Below are 15322 nucleotides of genomic sequence, written 5' to 3'. Positions count from 1 at the left end.
TATGCTAGAGAAAGAATTAAATTTGTCGTAAAAGTTCAATATAGTACTGGAATTATTAAATTAGAAAATATATGATATTTTCTCCGATCTTATATATTATATGGTATTTGCTGAAGTTTCCTAATCCTATAAAATAAGGTATATTTTAAAATATCAAATGAATAATATATATGATTTTAGGATTGAAGAATGTTTTTATCTTGGGAGGAGCTTATCAAATCAAAATGATTTTACACGACCCCTAAATAAATTATGGCATTTGTGACAACAGAAATTGTGAATTGAAAATTATCCTATACAATTCAAATAAAATTATATTGCATTATATGTATTAAAAAATTAAATATTATTTATAACTATGCCATAAAAGTTTTTTAAACTATATTTCTATTATATTCGTATTTGTTTATATTTGTTATATAGAATGTTTTTTTGATTATATGCTTATTTTCGCTAATTGCTGTTTTATTCGTTGAAAATTATATCATACATTTTTTATAATTTTTTCCTTCTTTATTCTTCCATCAATATTGTATCTATTTATATTATCGAGTAACAGTTTTCCAATAAAGATATAACTTGAGGATTATATTTTCGACCACTAAGTGGAGTTGGACTTGCATTTTTATTAATAACTTCTTTAGTTGTTTTGATAATTTCTAGAGAAGAGTTTGAATACAATTTTTCATATCTATCTATAGAAACATAATCAATTTGATATATTCTTTTCTTAAGATTCTAAAGAGGTGTCAGAAAATTTGAATTATTGATATGCTATATTGAATCAGGGTAACTATCAGAATTCCTGCATAATTATATTGATAATAATGAGATCTAAATATATAAGTTTCATCGTTAGTGCTTTCATAATTTTCTAGCCGAAATTTGACCTCTAAAAATTTCTTTAGCGTTTTACAATTTTTTCATATGACAGTTAACAAAATTAATAATGGAATTTAAATACACTAATTAAGCACTAAATAATGGCGAAAACCGGATGTTTAGTACTCCTATAGTTTTTGTTTTGGCACGTCGCCATTATTTGTTTATTTTTGTTTTTTTCGTGAATAACTTTTTATTCTTAAATTCGGCTACAAAATGGATTGAAGCACAACCTCTACTAACGAAGCACTAAAGAATGATATAAGTTTCATCGTTAGTGCTTCCACTCGACTTTTAAGCGTGAAGTTGGCACAAATTTTAACTCGGCTACCATACGGATTGAAGCACTAACAAGCACTAACGAAGCACTAAAAAATGACATATGATTCATCGTTAGTGCTTCCAATCGTTCGGCCAACTTCAGGGAGCTCGATTTATGGCTCCTAAATGTTATTATTGTTATTGAAAATAAATTTTATTCAAAAATCTTGTTTTCCGTATTCCCTTAAGTTAATTAGTTCGTCTTGAAAATACTATTTAGATTATTTCTTTCTTATATCTCTTGCTTCCACATTCCAACTCCTTCCTTTATCCGCTCATTATATATTATAATCATTATTATGAGATAATAACATTTTTAAGTGTATTATTTTTGCTATTATTGGAAAGGGCATCTAATACATCTAATAAATTAAGCTGTTTTCTTTTCATTATACTATACAAATTGAGTTTTTATTAAGTCTTAGCATAGGGTACCGTATATTAGTATAAAAATTTCCTATTAAACCTTCACAAATAGGGAAATTGTAAAATCCTTCCTTGCAAGTTTTACACTTGGAGCCATCAAAATTATGGTTGCACCAGCAAGTTCCTGTTTCATCACAATTACGACCTTGAGATCCGTACACATTGCAATCACAACCTAATTTGAAAAGATTATATTATCGGATAACATATTTTCACTAGATTTCCAGAAATCCATGATATTGTGTTTAATAGTAATTTATGATTTTTTAAAAAAATCTAATTCTCATAAAAAAAATGATAGAATGGAAAAAGTAAAAACTTTTGCAGACAGGATATTCATGATATCCGGCGGCACATTGATCACATTTAATTCCGGAAAAGTTGGTTTTGCAATAACATTGTCCGCTGATTTCACATTCGTTTCCAATAGATCCGATATCGCTACATTTGCACTCTTTAGTTTTAAAAAATTAAATTAACATGTTTAGATTTTATTAAAATATAAAAACATGTAAACTATTTAAAACGCAAAATAAATAAAAACTATTAAATTTAAAAAACATATAAGACGGAAAAAAAACAATAAATTTTTTTTAAAAAAAGGCTTTAATTAAGATCCGAGGAAACTAAGATAGTTGTCTCGGAACAGAGCAATTTAGGTAATTGTATATTTTTAAAACTCATCCACGATCCCAATTGATTTGAAAAAATTATTTTACCTAAAATCTTTAAAAAAATAATAGCCTAAAGGGCTTAAGGACCCATTAGTCGAAATAATTATTGAGATAACATGGTATTCCTCCAATAGTTATTTCTACCAATGAGTCTTTAGACATAGTGTTGTTAAACCCTAATTTGGATCGTTTCTGAAAATTGCCCAATTAAGATTTTGACAAAAATTATAATATGTATGGAGATTCATTAATGGTAGAAAGGTTTGGAACTCTATTTTCAAAATCTCGAGGCTTAAATATTATTATTCTGGCTATAATCTTAATCGGGCCACTTTTAAATATCGACCCAAAAGAGGTCGTTTAACAACGGCTCTCGTTTTTCTTAAATATTTGAGATAAAAAATTTCTCAAATCAATGGGACATAAAAGTTGATACTTAAAAAAAAGTAATTAAAATTATGAAAAGAATTGGTTTGTATATATTTTTTTTAATATATCATTTTGTTCTTTGTAAATATCAGAGACTTGCAGGCCCGGCCGTATTTCAATTTCTTAAATATACAGAGGCCGGGCCCAAAAAAATTTTTTTTAGAAAAAAATACCCGCTGGGCTGTATATTTTAAAATCAATATTTTAAATCGCCATTATTATCTATAAAAATTAAAGAATAAATATAATTGTAATTTTAAAAAAATTAGGGTTTTAAAAAAATCCCAGCCGAGCCATATGAATGGCACTTCTGCAGGTCTAGTAAATATAGTACCACACTGTGTCCCTAAAATAAAAAATAATTCGAAAGTTTTTAAAACTATACTGATAAACAAATGATGAGATTTTTTTTATTAATGGAAATTAAAGAATTTGATCTAAAATTTATTGATAGTCTCTTAAGTTTTAAAACTTATGGACGCAATCTTAAGAGTTTATTGAAAATAATTTACTTAATGGCGGATGATAAATACTGTATTATCAAAACATTTTATTATCTTAACTATAATATAGATCTCATAACAAAATTAGTTACTGAAGCCGAATTTTGTTCCACACTTATAAAACATGTTTCCATATTTTAATATAAATAATCATTCTAATAGTACGTATACTTTTACAATCGGGATACCCGTAAAACCCAGTTTCGCACTTTTCGCACCTACTGCCAGTGTACCCCTTTTTGCACAAACATTGACTGTTGCTTTTATCGCAAACTTCGGGAACAGTCCCGCTGGTATCACAAGAACAGAACTCGCAAGTGGGGTAATTGAAGTATCCATCGGCGCACGCGTCGCAATGCAAACCCCCGTAATTGTTTCGACATTTACACTGACCCGACCCTTGATCGCAAAAGTAATCCAATGAACCAGTTCTGTCACACACGCACCCTTAGTCGTTTAAATAATATGGTGAATATAAATTGGGTTTACTCCATAAATTTGTTTTTTAAATTCGTCTAGATATACAATTAATCACGTGTTGTGTTTTCTCTAGATACATATTGGCAATTTTATTACATCAAAATTTAAGGGAACCCTAATTTATATACCCCTTCTCTATTTCCTTAGTAACCTTTTAAACCACTAAGGCTGAATTCATAGTGGGATCCGATCCAAAACGATTTAACAGCTGATTTTTAAAATCTTTTAACAAGATCAATTTTTTTTTATTAAAATCAATAATTTTAATTTTAATCTTAAATGTAATTAAATTAAATTATTAATGATAAATATATCTCATAAATATATTTTTAAAATCGATCAGCTGTTAAATCGCGTCGGATCGGATCTCACTATGAATCCAGCCTATAACAAAGGGATATCCTGGTCAACTATCAAGACTAAAAAATGTGAAAATTCTCAGTGTATATAAAAGAATTTTTAAACACCAAAACCATAAAAGCTAAATATTTTCTGAAATAAATGTTTTTTATCTTTATAAGAACCCACTTTCGCAATTCGGAAAGTTGAAGTAGCCCGGAGTGCATTGGTGGCATGATTTTCCTTGATAATTGTATTTGCACGGACAATATCCGTCTTGGTATTGACAAATTTCTCCGGTTGTTCCGTTACCAAAACATTCGCAAGGCTTGCACGATGGAAAATCGTAATATCCTTTATTGCACATTTGACAATAAGGGCCTGTAAAATTGGCTTTGCATTCACAGGTCCCGTCACCTTCGGAACATAACCCGGTAGAATAGTACGAATCGCAGACGCAGGCTAGATGATATAATGATTTTACATTTGATTTGTTATAATAAGGGAATTTTATATCTTAAAAAGAACTCAATTTTACATAAATATTATATACTATATTTTTTTTAAAATCCTATTATATAAAGACTTACGGACGCATACATTCGTTGAATTGAGTAGATTTCCGTGAGGTCTGTAGTATCTAGCCACGCACTGATTACAATTTATACCCTGCGTATTGTGTTGGCAATCTTTGCAGACCCCTCCACCATTGTAATTACCGAATATATCCAAACTCAAACTTTTCCTGTCTACTTCCGCGTCATAATCGCAATCGTTCGAATGTCCCAAACAATTACATGCTAAAAAAATTTTTTAGGTGATAAATTTTTTTCTGGAAAAAAAGAACCATGGGCAAAAAAATACCGAACAGATTTTTATAACATCATCGTAGAAAACATTTAAAGAGGACATTTTTTTTCCTCCCGTATTTTTATCAAAGATTTAGATCGTTAAATTTAGTATTTTTTTTATCAGAGATTCTCTCCGTGTTCTTTTAGATGGTTTACATTTTTATCAGGATCTTTTGCCCTGGCGATTTTTGTTCCGGCATTCATAATTTATAATGTTTTATAATAATGCAACCTAATTGAACGTTAGCGTTTCGTGATGAAAAACGTAAACAATGCATTTCATGCAAATTGAGATACAATTTATAAAACGTTTTAATAAAAACGAAAAGCTTAGTAAGGTAGCACTATAAGCCCATATTCAATTAAAAAAATTTTAATGATTAGTTATTGTGGGAAATTTTTAGACTAACCCTCGCACGAGTTTACGCTATCAAATGTTGAGGGTTTCCACGGTTTTTGCCTGAAACCGGAACAACAAAATTCGCATTGCGGTCCACATGTATCGTGTTGACATCTGCATGCTAATTTATAGGGATTCGTAAGATCGGTTTTGTCACAAGTGTCTGCGTGGCCATTGCAAACGCATCTTCCTCCAATGGATATATCCTTTATGCTATAAAAGTACTAAAGAATTTGGGTAGAAAAATAAAATAAAATTACGATAATTTTTTTTTGAAATATGTTTCGGTCAATAAGTAATTTAAAACCTTCGAAAACTAATTCGACTTTGGCTAAAATATAATTTTTTTTAAAAAAAAAATAAATATCCCATAGTAAATCTATAAATTCCTCATTCCCGTAGCCAAAATCTTATAAAATTCTCATCAAAATTTTATATATTTTAAGAGCACCTTCTATATATGCCGATCAAAACGTAACTTAAATCAGGATGTATCATTAATATTTACTATCGAGATAACATTTAAAATGAGGAAAGAATTATATATTCACCCTTCTAGTAACGGAAGAATCCTGCCTAGTTAATGCCATTAAATGGCCTAACAAAGTTTTGGTTCGTAACAATCTCAACCTTATGTTAGTAGCACGAGTGAATTCTTGGAGTCTTGTGGCGTAAGAAAAGTTTTGAGCATTTGGTCGGTGATTGATTAAAGATATCGCAATCTTAGTTATATTAGACATAAAGAAATATAGTATGTATATAATTTATTATTAATAAAAATTTAAGTTAAGTGGATTAATGTTTCTTTTTTCTATCTTTCTGTTTTTTTTTCATAAACTAAATAACTTTTTATGAATTTTTTAATAATACTAATACTAAATTAGAGATCTGCAAAAGTAGCCTGAGTCGGGTCTAATAATTTTAAAAAAATTTAGGATGGACATATATTCTTGATTGATATATTTAAAAATTTTTGAAAAACAAGGAGTTAATATTTTTTTATTTTGTAGAATGACCAAAAACTCGATTGTTGTTCAGTGTAAAAAAGAAGAAGTAAAACCATATTGAAATAAAAAAATTAATTTCTTTTTAAATAAATTCGGGCCGGGCAGGTAGCCAACAATTTTTATATTTATTTCAGGTCGCGCTTTTCGGGACAAATAAAAAAAATTGTATGGGATTGAACTTGGCCGGACAAATTTTTTTAAAATTTCTGGCCGGGCCGGGCTTGTAGAAAAATTAAGCCCGGTGCAGGTCACTAATTCTAATATTTACTGATTAATCATATTTGAAAGATCCCAAATATACGATTAAATTAAAAATAAAATGTTTTAAAATTTAAAAAAAAACCAGAATGATTAAATAAAATGAGTTTATTTATATATTTACTTATATTTTAAAATTGAAAAAAATTAAAAATTATCATTATTACAAGATTGACGATTTAATTAAAAGTGTCCATACAAAGCCAGCTGTAGCTCCATTTTGGGGTTTGCTCTTCGACTAATTGTCTACATCTATCCCCATATGAATGCACATTAATGTCATTTAATTAACGTGCAAACCACAAAATGATGCCACAACTGGTTCCTATGCATGGACAGTTAAATGCATTTAATGAATGAATCGCCAATCTAGTAGTATATATTTATATCAATGGATTATGTTAAAGATATAAATTAAACATTAACCATCGTTAAACAAAAAAAAGTGATTTACTTCACCGCCTTCCAGAGGAACGACGTTGGAAAATTCGGTCGTGCATATAACGTCGTCATCATATTCGATGGTTTTTTTAACGTTTTCGCCGAAATATATTTTGCAATTACTGTCGGTGTCGGCAAAATATTGCCATGGTAGCCATGTTTTACCTTGATCTTTAGATCTGTCCAGGATCCAAACAGCGGGTCGCGGGGAATTCGCCATTTTCATGAATACGTAAGCCACGTGAAATGACTAATTGGGTGAATAGACAAAAAAAATACTTCTCGATATATTTTTAATTAGAGTATGTTATTTTAATTTTTTTAGCTATTTTCATTCTTTCTTTATTTTCATTTTTTCCTTCTATTTCTTAAAACAAATTATATACACAGTTTTTAAAATATGCAGTTCTTTTAATATGATTTTACAGATTTTAAATTATTTTCACCGTTTTATAATTATATTCTTAGTTTAATAATTTTCAGTTTTTATCTACAGTTTTTAAATTATTTTCACCCTTTTATAATTATATTCTTAGTTTAATAATTTTCAGTTTTTATCTACAGTTTTTAAATTATTTTCAGTTTTTTAAATAAATATAGTTTTATAATTATTTTGACAGTTTTTTAATTAAATTCTCAGTTTTACTAATTATATTAGACAAGCCCAACTACTAAAATTTGTAAAATTTCGCTGTAAAATTTATAAATTGATTATCAAAACAACTATTTAAGGTAAAAATCAAATAAATACATCATTTTGTAGATTAAAAAATCTCTAGAGGTCTATCGAAATTGACGCCAATTTGAGTCCTGTAACCCTTATGTATCTGCTCTTCTGGAAAACACATTTTTTAAATTTCACTTGGATAAAATAGATGGCGCTCTACAAAAATATGAAGTATGGATAAAATTTTGTTGCTAACTTACCTATAACAAAATATTGTTTTTCATATTTCGAATTATCGATCAAAAGAGGCCCATTTTAGGCTGGCCCAATTTAAAATTGTTATATAGTGAAATTATTTAAATTGTTAAATAAGAAAGCCGTTTATTTTAGCTCGCAGCAAGCACACCTGATTCCTGAGGATAGCACAAGTTTTAGATGTGGTCAATCCTTCATGCTACCTAACAAACACTTTACATTATGATGAGACAATTAAAACTACTCATCTTTTTAAAGTTATTGCTTAAATATATAATTATTTTAATCTCTAACTTTATTTTGTTTTATATATATTTTAAATAATGTAATGAATTTGATTATTTCTATGTCATTAATAAATACGAATAATAAAAAAAATTGAAGAGAGAATTTATTATTAGAATGATACAATTAAAATGTTTAAAAGGCAGTTACCCCCCTGCCTTTCAGTTTAATTGCTACATTTAATATAAATTTAAATTATTTTAGTATAAAAGTGAAAATATCCTGTTATTAGTACGTGAGCAACAAAATTTTAACCATAATCTGTAATTTCGTATAGCTCCATCTATTTTATGCAAATAAAAATTTTAATTTTTGGTAAAAACGAACAATCCGGAAGAGCCGAAGGGTTGCTAGGATTTTTCACCTATTTATAAAAGGTGTATAAATAAAAGGCAACAAAAGACTTTAGAAAACCAACTTCCCTAATTATTTGATTACACATGCAAAGACGCCAAACGGAAGTTAAGGACTTAAATTGGCGCCAAATTTTTTTTCCTTTGATAGACCTTATTATTTTTATTTATATGATGATGAATTTATTTTATTTTTATCTAACTTATTTTTAAGATATAAGTGATTTAAAAATTTTACAGGCCCCAAAATAGCCATTAGCGAGCCAAAATAAACGGCTTTCTCATTTTTTATCGATTTTAAATAATTCCAGCAATTTTGATAATTTTAAAGAGGCCGGCCGAATCATGATTGATTCTTATATTGATTGAACTTCTGGTTGTTATTTTCCCTTATATGATGAATCAACCTTTAAATTTTATCAAATTCGTTAAGTTAAACGATTAAAAACTGAACAATATGTGAATTTATGCAAAGACGCCCCCTTTTGGGAATATATTTATACACTTTATCATTTTTCTCGATTTTAAGGGTGAAACTGGCATCGTTCACAGATCTATTGAATATATATTTCCTTTATTATAAATTAATTTTACTTATTGTATCGCCACCCACGGCTCCCTTTTTTAACCTCCTCCCTCCCAACATATAATTTATTATACAAATATATACAATTTACACTTGTAATATTTTAAAAATACTATTTACACAATGATTTATAAAAAAATGATCCTGAATCTAATTAATCAACTCTAGCAATTAATGTTTTAAATTTTTAGACTTATAAATTATTAAATTCATTTTACTTGGTAAAAGTTCCTTTAAATTGAATTTGTATGATTTTAAAATAAAATAAAGTTTACAATTGTTTTTAAAAATAATTTGAATTATTTTAAAAACGTGGGAATAAGTGATTATTTTTAAAGTTTATTTTCATGTTTTTATAAATATACTTTTTTTGAAATGGGATTATCTTCAAAGTTGGATATAAAGAATTAATTAGTATTATTGATAAGTGATTTTACTGTATCTGTGCTGGTATTTTTATTTTATTTAATCATGTTTATTTTTAGGTTCTCACAATGCTAATTACAAGTAAAATTAACATAGCCAATATAACTCTTCCATAATCAAATTTTTTATTTAATCGGGCATAGGCTTTTTACCTTTCCTATTATTCCCATGGGCTTTAACTAAGTAACTTTGCCTTTTGCGATTACAGGTAACTGCGGCCTGCCCAAAAAACGTGGTCTTCTTAACTATTTCCCATCTTTTATCCCAGTTTGATGGGCTTTTCATGAAAGAACCAAGCGTTGCTCTGTTATAGTGCGCTTATCACATAATTTACTCAAAAAACGTGAAAGTGTGAGAAGACGTGATGAGTAAAAAATTAGGTATGAAATCGTGAGAATCACAGCTAAATCATGACATATGGCAACCCTAGTCCCAGACCGATATTTTTTATAAATATAAATGAGGAGTTTAGTAATGTATACTAAACTCATTTATAAAAATTAAGGTTGTATTATTTCCAAAAATTGTTTTTAATTCTTATAAATTAAATAGGTCGGAAATTAGAAAAATCAAAAAAAAAATTATCTTAAAGTATAATCTTCGTATACGTATTTATGATATTAAATTTAACATTTACAATTTTAGTTTTTAAGAAATGTTTAATTGAATGAAGGTAAATAATGGTAATATGTCAGTCATTTTTGCCACTTTTGAACCCTAATATCTCCAAAATGATAATTAGGTGGCTAAAATTTTGACCATTTCTTAGTTACATTAACCTTTCTTTGCCTACCAAATTTCAAAAAAGTGGGATAGGTTCGGTTGAAAATCTCATTTTTTTGTTTATTTGTATGGAATGACCCTTTAGGTAAAATATAAAAAAATATATCATTTAGAGCTGAGCAAATTTTAAAAAATAAAATTGACTCTTTATTCAGCTCGGAGCAAACGACACTACTGATATTTGATAGAAATAGATTTAAAGATAAATTAACTAATTATATAGTATATACTAAAGGTCTACACTGGGATGGGTTTAGTCGGGTTTTCTAAAATTATTACAACGGTTTTAAGAAAAGGGCGAGCATGGGAGGGCGAATTTTTAATATTTTTCAGGGGAAATAAGCAGAACGGACTTCAATTAATTAAAAATGTTAGTTTTATTTCTTAATATTGCATATTATATGTTTAATTAAAAATACATTTAAATAAAGAGCCAAACCAGCTATTAAAATAATTTTTAGATATTAGGCGCGCAGGTGGGTTAAACAAAATTTATAGATATATAGGCGTGTAGGTAAATTTTTTTAAAAAAATTATAAGTGGGCGGGCGGGCTAAAAAAATTTAAAAACAAAAACCTCTAGCATATATATATATAAAATAGTCGAATCAATATTTAATTACTTAAAAAGAAGTAATATTTAAAAAATATATATAACCTGTCCAAGATCGATGGTGAAATTAACCTCGTTGTACTCGTGACCTCTAGAAAGAGGAGGGCTCTGCCACCATCGTTCCGTTCCATCAACGGCGTATTCAGCTGGATGGTCATCCGGTTGACAATAATCGCATATCTGTCCTTGTATGATATTTAGGTGGGGTCTAGTCCAGAGCTCACTAGATGTAGCCCCTATTAATTTGCAATAGAGCTCGGGAGATTGAACGCCAACTCCACAAGTTGCGCTAGCCTCCACTTTTCGGCCCTCGGCTAGATTGAAATAAGGGGGTCTTAAATCGAGACCTCTGGCCGTTAAGGTTGGTATCGGAACGCTCGAAACCGAGGGGATAGACCGCGAAACATTTTGTATTGAAGTTAATGGGTATTTATCTCTCTCTATATCGAGTTCTGTTGTTAATTCATTTGGAAAATCCGATGATGAAGCCACTTTTAGAATGGTATCATCTAGCTTAGGATTAAGGATCATCTGAACGTCTCCTCTCTCTCCTCCATGATTGTCGAAGGCTTCTTTGGTCAACATAGATTCGGCTACTTGTGAACATATTAAGTTACGTTGCGTACCAATCAAGTTAATTATGTAAAAAAGGAAGAAGATAAAATTCATAATCTTTTCTTTTTTTTAATTTTAAAAAAATATCTTAACTTAGCGTTTCATGGGCTATTTTTTTTTTATAAATCAATATGAAGGAAAGAATAGAAAATAAATTATGAAAAATTAAAATGAAATAAAATATGGGATTTATTTTCTTTTTAAAAAGGGAGACTTGGATAATAATGTTGAAGAAGGAAAGAACACAAGTGCTATTTTTTTTCTTCCTAAAAGATAAATAAAATCATTTTTTAAATATGTAATTTTCTTCCTTTTCTCTTTTTAACATATGGGGAAAAATTATATTATATTAATTTTACATTATAAAGTTTCTAAAAGGGGGAAAAAAAAATCAAGTTTTATAACAACAAATATGTTTTTATTTGTTACAATTATAAAAAAATATCTAAAGCCAAGCCATCTTGAATTGTAAATTTTTATTCGAATGTGTAAATCTTGTTATATATTAAAGATTTATTTGGTTTATCTCCTGAAAATTAAAAACAGATTTCCCAAAAAGAATTTAATTGAAAACCAGCTTTAGCCCTAGAACATTTCCCTACTTTAAAAATGTTCTCGTAATTTTGTTAATGTTACTTATTTTCAAGTTTATCTGTCTTAATCTTAATATATTTTCGAAAGTATATTTTGTCAATATTCATAAAATTAAATTTAGTGTTTATCATAAACTTGTGCAATCATTTTCAAGATTTAAAAAAAAATGGATGGGTAGTTGTAATCTACATTTTTCATCAATAATTTGAGTTAACAAGTCATTCAAAACCAAAAACGAGCACGATATCAAAATCTTTCGCAAGATTTCCCATTTTTTATAACCCTCTTCTCTCGGTTACATTTTAATTTCAAACATTAAAAAAATTAAATTTATGATCAGTTCTAAAGTGTGCACTTTTCATGTTTAAACATCTTAGTCCAGAAAACTTATTTAAAGTTATTTTGGTACACCTAATGGCAGGCGAATCGAGCTTAAAATTGATTGGTCGGGAATAGTAAATACGATATCTTGTTGGAATTGGTGTTAGGGGAGGGTACTAATTATCTTCTTTTTTTGTAAAATTTTATTAGGATTTTCTATTGCTGATATGAATTTCCTTATTTTTGTTTAAATATGTCTATGAGGAGGGGGGGGGGGTTCGAAGTGCTTGCTTTGACAGCTTTAAATGTGCACTTAAAATTTTAAGGTAATCTAGATTTATTTCAAATTAAAAAAATGTAATATATTTATATAATATCTTTACATTTTAAAAAGTTATTAGATTAAAGCTAAATTTTGGTCAATATTAGAATTATTTTTTAATTTAAGAATTATTTGCATATATTAGTAAAATTAAACCACTCATATCAAATATTCTATTTTTTCCTAAAATTAAACCACTCTAATTAAACATTTTATTTTTTCCTGTCACTTGCAATATTAATTTTTTTATGTGATAGTGACTACTTGCTTAAAATTTTATAAAAAAAATTATAACAAATGTAAATTGTAAGATTGTGCAATCAGTAGGAGAGGAAGGGGAGGAAATAATAGCACTCTTTTACATCTTGTAAGCTGGGGAGGGACTGGCAATGCTTCAACCTTACGGGAAAATTTCCCGGCCTAATTTTTTATGGAAGGCCTCATCAAGGTCTTTAATAGTCGCGTTTTTAACACAGAATCCCACCAGCTCATTGTTTTAAAATTTTAACCAGCACGCCGACTCATTGTTTATTTTTTTTAACTTGCCCAATGGTTTTTATAGGAAAAAATTATTCACCCACCTATTGTTTCAGATTTTGTAACCCGCCCTCCTGCCAGTGGCTTTTAAAAAAATATTAGCCCGCCCATTGTTTCCAATTTTTCATCCTGCCCGCCTATGTATTTAAAAAATGTTATATGAGATTTCCTTTGTTCCAGAGATCTTCCGCAATGTTTAAGCCTCTTTCACAGATGCGTTAGTTGCTGAAATAACAGTAGGTATAAATAGAATTGAAGTAAGGTAGATATTAATTTATTCAATGGTTTCGATTTTAGAATGATATAAATATGATATGTATGCATTTTATAATTTTTAAACAAAGCATTTATTATAATAAACTAGGTATAATGTAGTATTAGTTAACTTAAATTAAATTCATAGAATAATATTATAGTGATTCAGCTAATAATAATAAACATTTAATTTTTTTTTACTTTCTTAAAATTATTTTATAATGTCGTTTTGCGGTATAGAGTCCATGGGGATTGTGAATTTTTACGTGATACATGATAAAGCACATTCGCCATCTAAACGTTGTTGGTGCAACAGACTTAAACTAGGTATTTCTCATTTCCATCAATGGATGTTAATGAATAAATTTCGGAGAAAAAATATGAAGATCCCTTTACACGTTTTTGGGCAAGCCCCACATACTTGTACGCATAATAGTCCATGGGCTGTGGGCTGATTGAAAGGGAATGTACCAAAATTAACAGCCAGCACAACTACAGCTATATTTAATAAAATTATATGTTAAGGGAAGACTTTATGCCATGATGATGTTATTAGTGAGATCTAGAAGAAGAAAAAAACATATATCTATAAATAACACTTTAAATATCCATTGAACCGGAAAAACCTCTTTTCCAATTGATGTTAATTTTTCCATATCAATTCGTAATTTATTTATTTTAAATCATTTATTGAAGATGTGTTTTTTATTAGGTCAGCATTGGGCTGGGTTTCGGCCCGCCCGCCCCTGTCCGCTCATTTAAGTGGGCGGGCTCGAGAACGGGCAGGCTGCGGGTGGGTTAAGAAATTTAAACAATGGGCGGGCGGGTTAAGGAAATTAAATTTTTGTTCAAAAACAAACTAAAGAAAAATCATAATTAATTAAATGATCAATAACAATATTTCTTTTTTTATTGTACCAATCGTTTTTTTAAGTGAAGAACACTTTACTAGTTTTTCGATATCTTTATCTAATTGTACCCACCATATATAATATCTCGTAATGGATTTCATTAATGTAATACCCAGATATCCCGTATGCAATATATGTAAAACTCTTTTTTGAAGTGAGTACGGAATGATTAATCTGCCATTTCAAAATAAGATACTTTCATCATTTTTTATTTCATCTATTCTTATTCTAAAAGCTTGTACTTCTGGTGTTTGATTTTGTATATTTGTACCATTTATTAATATTTTTACTCTTCTTAAAATTGGATCTTTTGCGGTTTCCTCTCTAAGTTCTTTTCTTTATAGAGTTAATGTGTCATATGTAAGATTTCTTATATATTTCACCTTTTTATTTTCACTTGTTATTCTATCATCATTTTTCTCTATTGGGTTTCGCGATAAAGCATCTGCAATTATATTATTAGCGCCATTCTTGTACATTATATTATAATCATATGCAGATAATTTATAAGCCCAACGAAATAACCTTTGATTTGTTAATGAGCTTAAATCTCTGTTAGTACCATATATATTTATTAAAGGTTTGTGGTCTTTTCAAATTTTAAATTTTCACATACAAATAGTTATGAAATTTTTCTACCCCGTGTATTATTACTTTCGCTTTTTTGTCTACGTCTTGTAAAGTTTTTGAGGTGTAAGCTATAGGAAATTCGTAACCATTATCACATTTTTGCATGAGTACAGCTCCTTGGTTAGGTGCATTTGTTTCTAATATTAACTCGAGGTTGGT

The 15322-nt window shown here is 28.6% G+C and overlaps 1 protein-coding gene across 1 annotated transcript in view; it reads right to left on the bottom strand.

Annotated features, from left to right (window-relative positions):
* The window catches only part of LOC135928761 (laminin subunit alpha-like), a 41650-nt gene extending 30087 nt beyond the window's left edge, over window positions 1-11563 (bottom strand). Inside the window, exons 1-9 of the mRNA XM_065465224.1 lie at window positions 11024-11563; window positions 7025-7261; window positions 5857-6027; window positions 5316-5529; window positions 4645-4854; window positions 4244-4516; window positions 3407-3682; window positions 1949-2083; window positions 1670-1804 (exon numbers count right to left, since the gene is read on the bottom strand). Coding sequence (XP_065321296.1) covers window positions 1670-1804; window positions 1949-2083; window positions 3407-3682; window positions 4244-4516; window positions 4645-4854; window positions 5316-5529; window positions 5857-6027; window positions 7025-7261; window positions 11024-11563 — 2191 coding nt within the window. The remainder of the gene's footprint in view (window positions 1-1669; window positions 1805-1948; window positions 2084-3406; window positions 3683-4243; window positions 4517-4644; window positions 4855-5315; window positions 5530-5856; window positions 6028-7024; window positions 7262-11023) is intronic.
* Window positions 11564-15322: the final 3759 nt, after the last annotated feature.

This window comes from Gordionus sp. m RMFG-2023, chromosome 4, assembly GCF_954871325.1.
Source record: "Gordionus sp. m RMFG-2023 chromosome 4, tfGorSpeb1-WG-v2, whole genome shotgun sequence".
NCBI classification, from domain to species: domain Eukaryota; kingdom Metazoa; phylum Nematomorpha; class Gordioida; order Chordodea; family Parachordodidae; genus Gordionus; species Gordionus sp. m RMFG-2023.
Note: the sequence above shows the minus strand (reverse complement) of the source record. Positions and strands in the feature narration are given on the sequence as shown.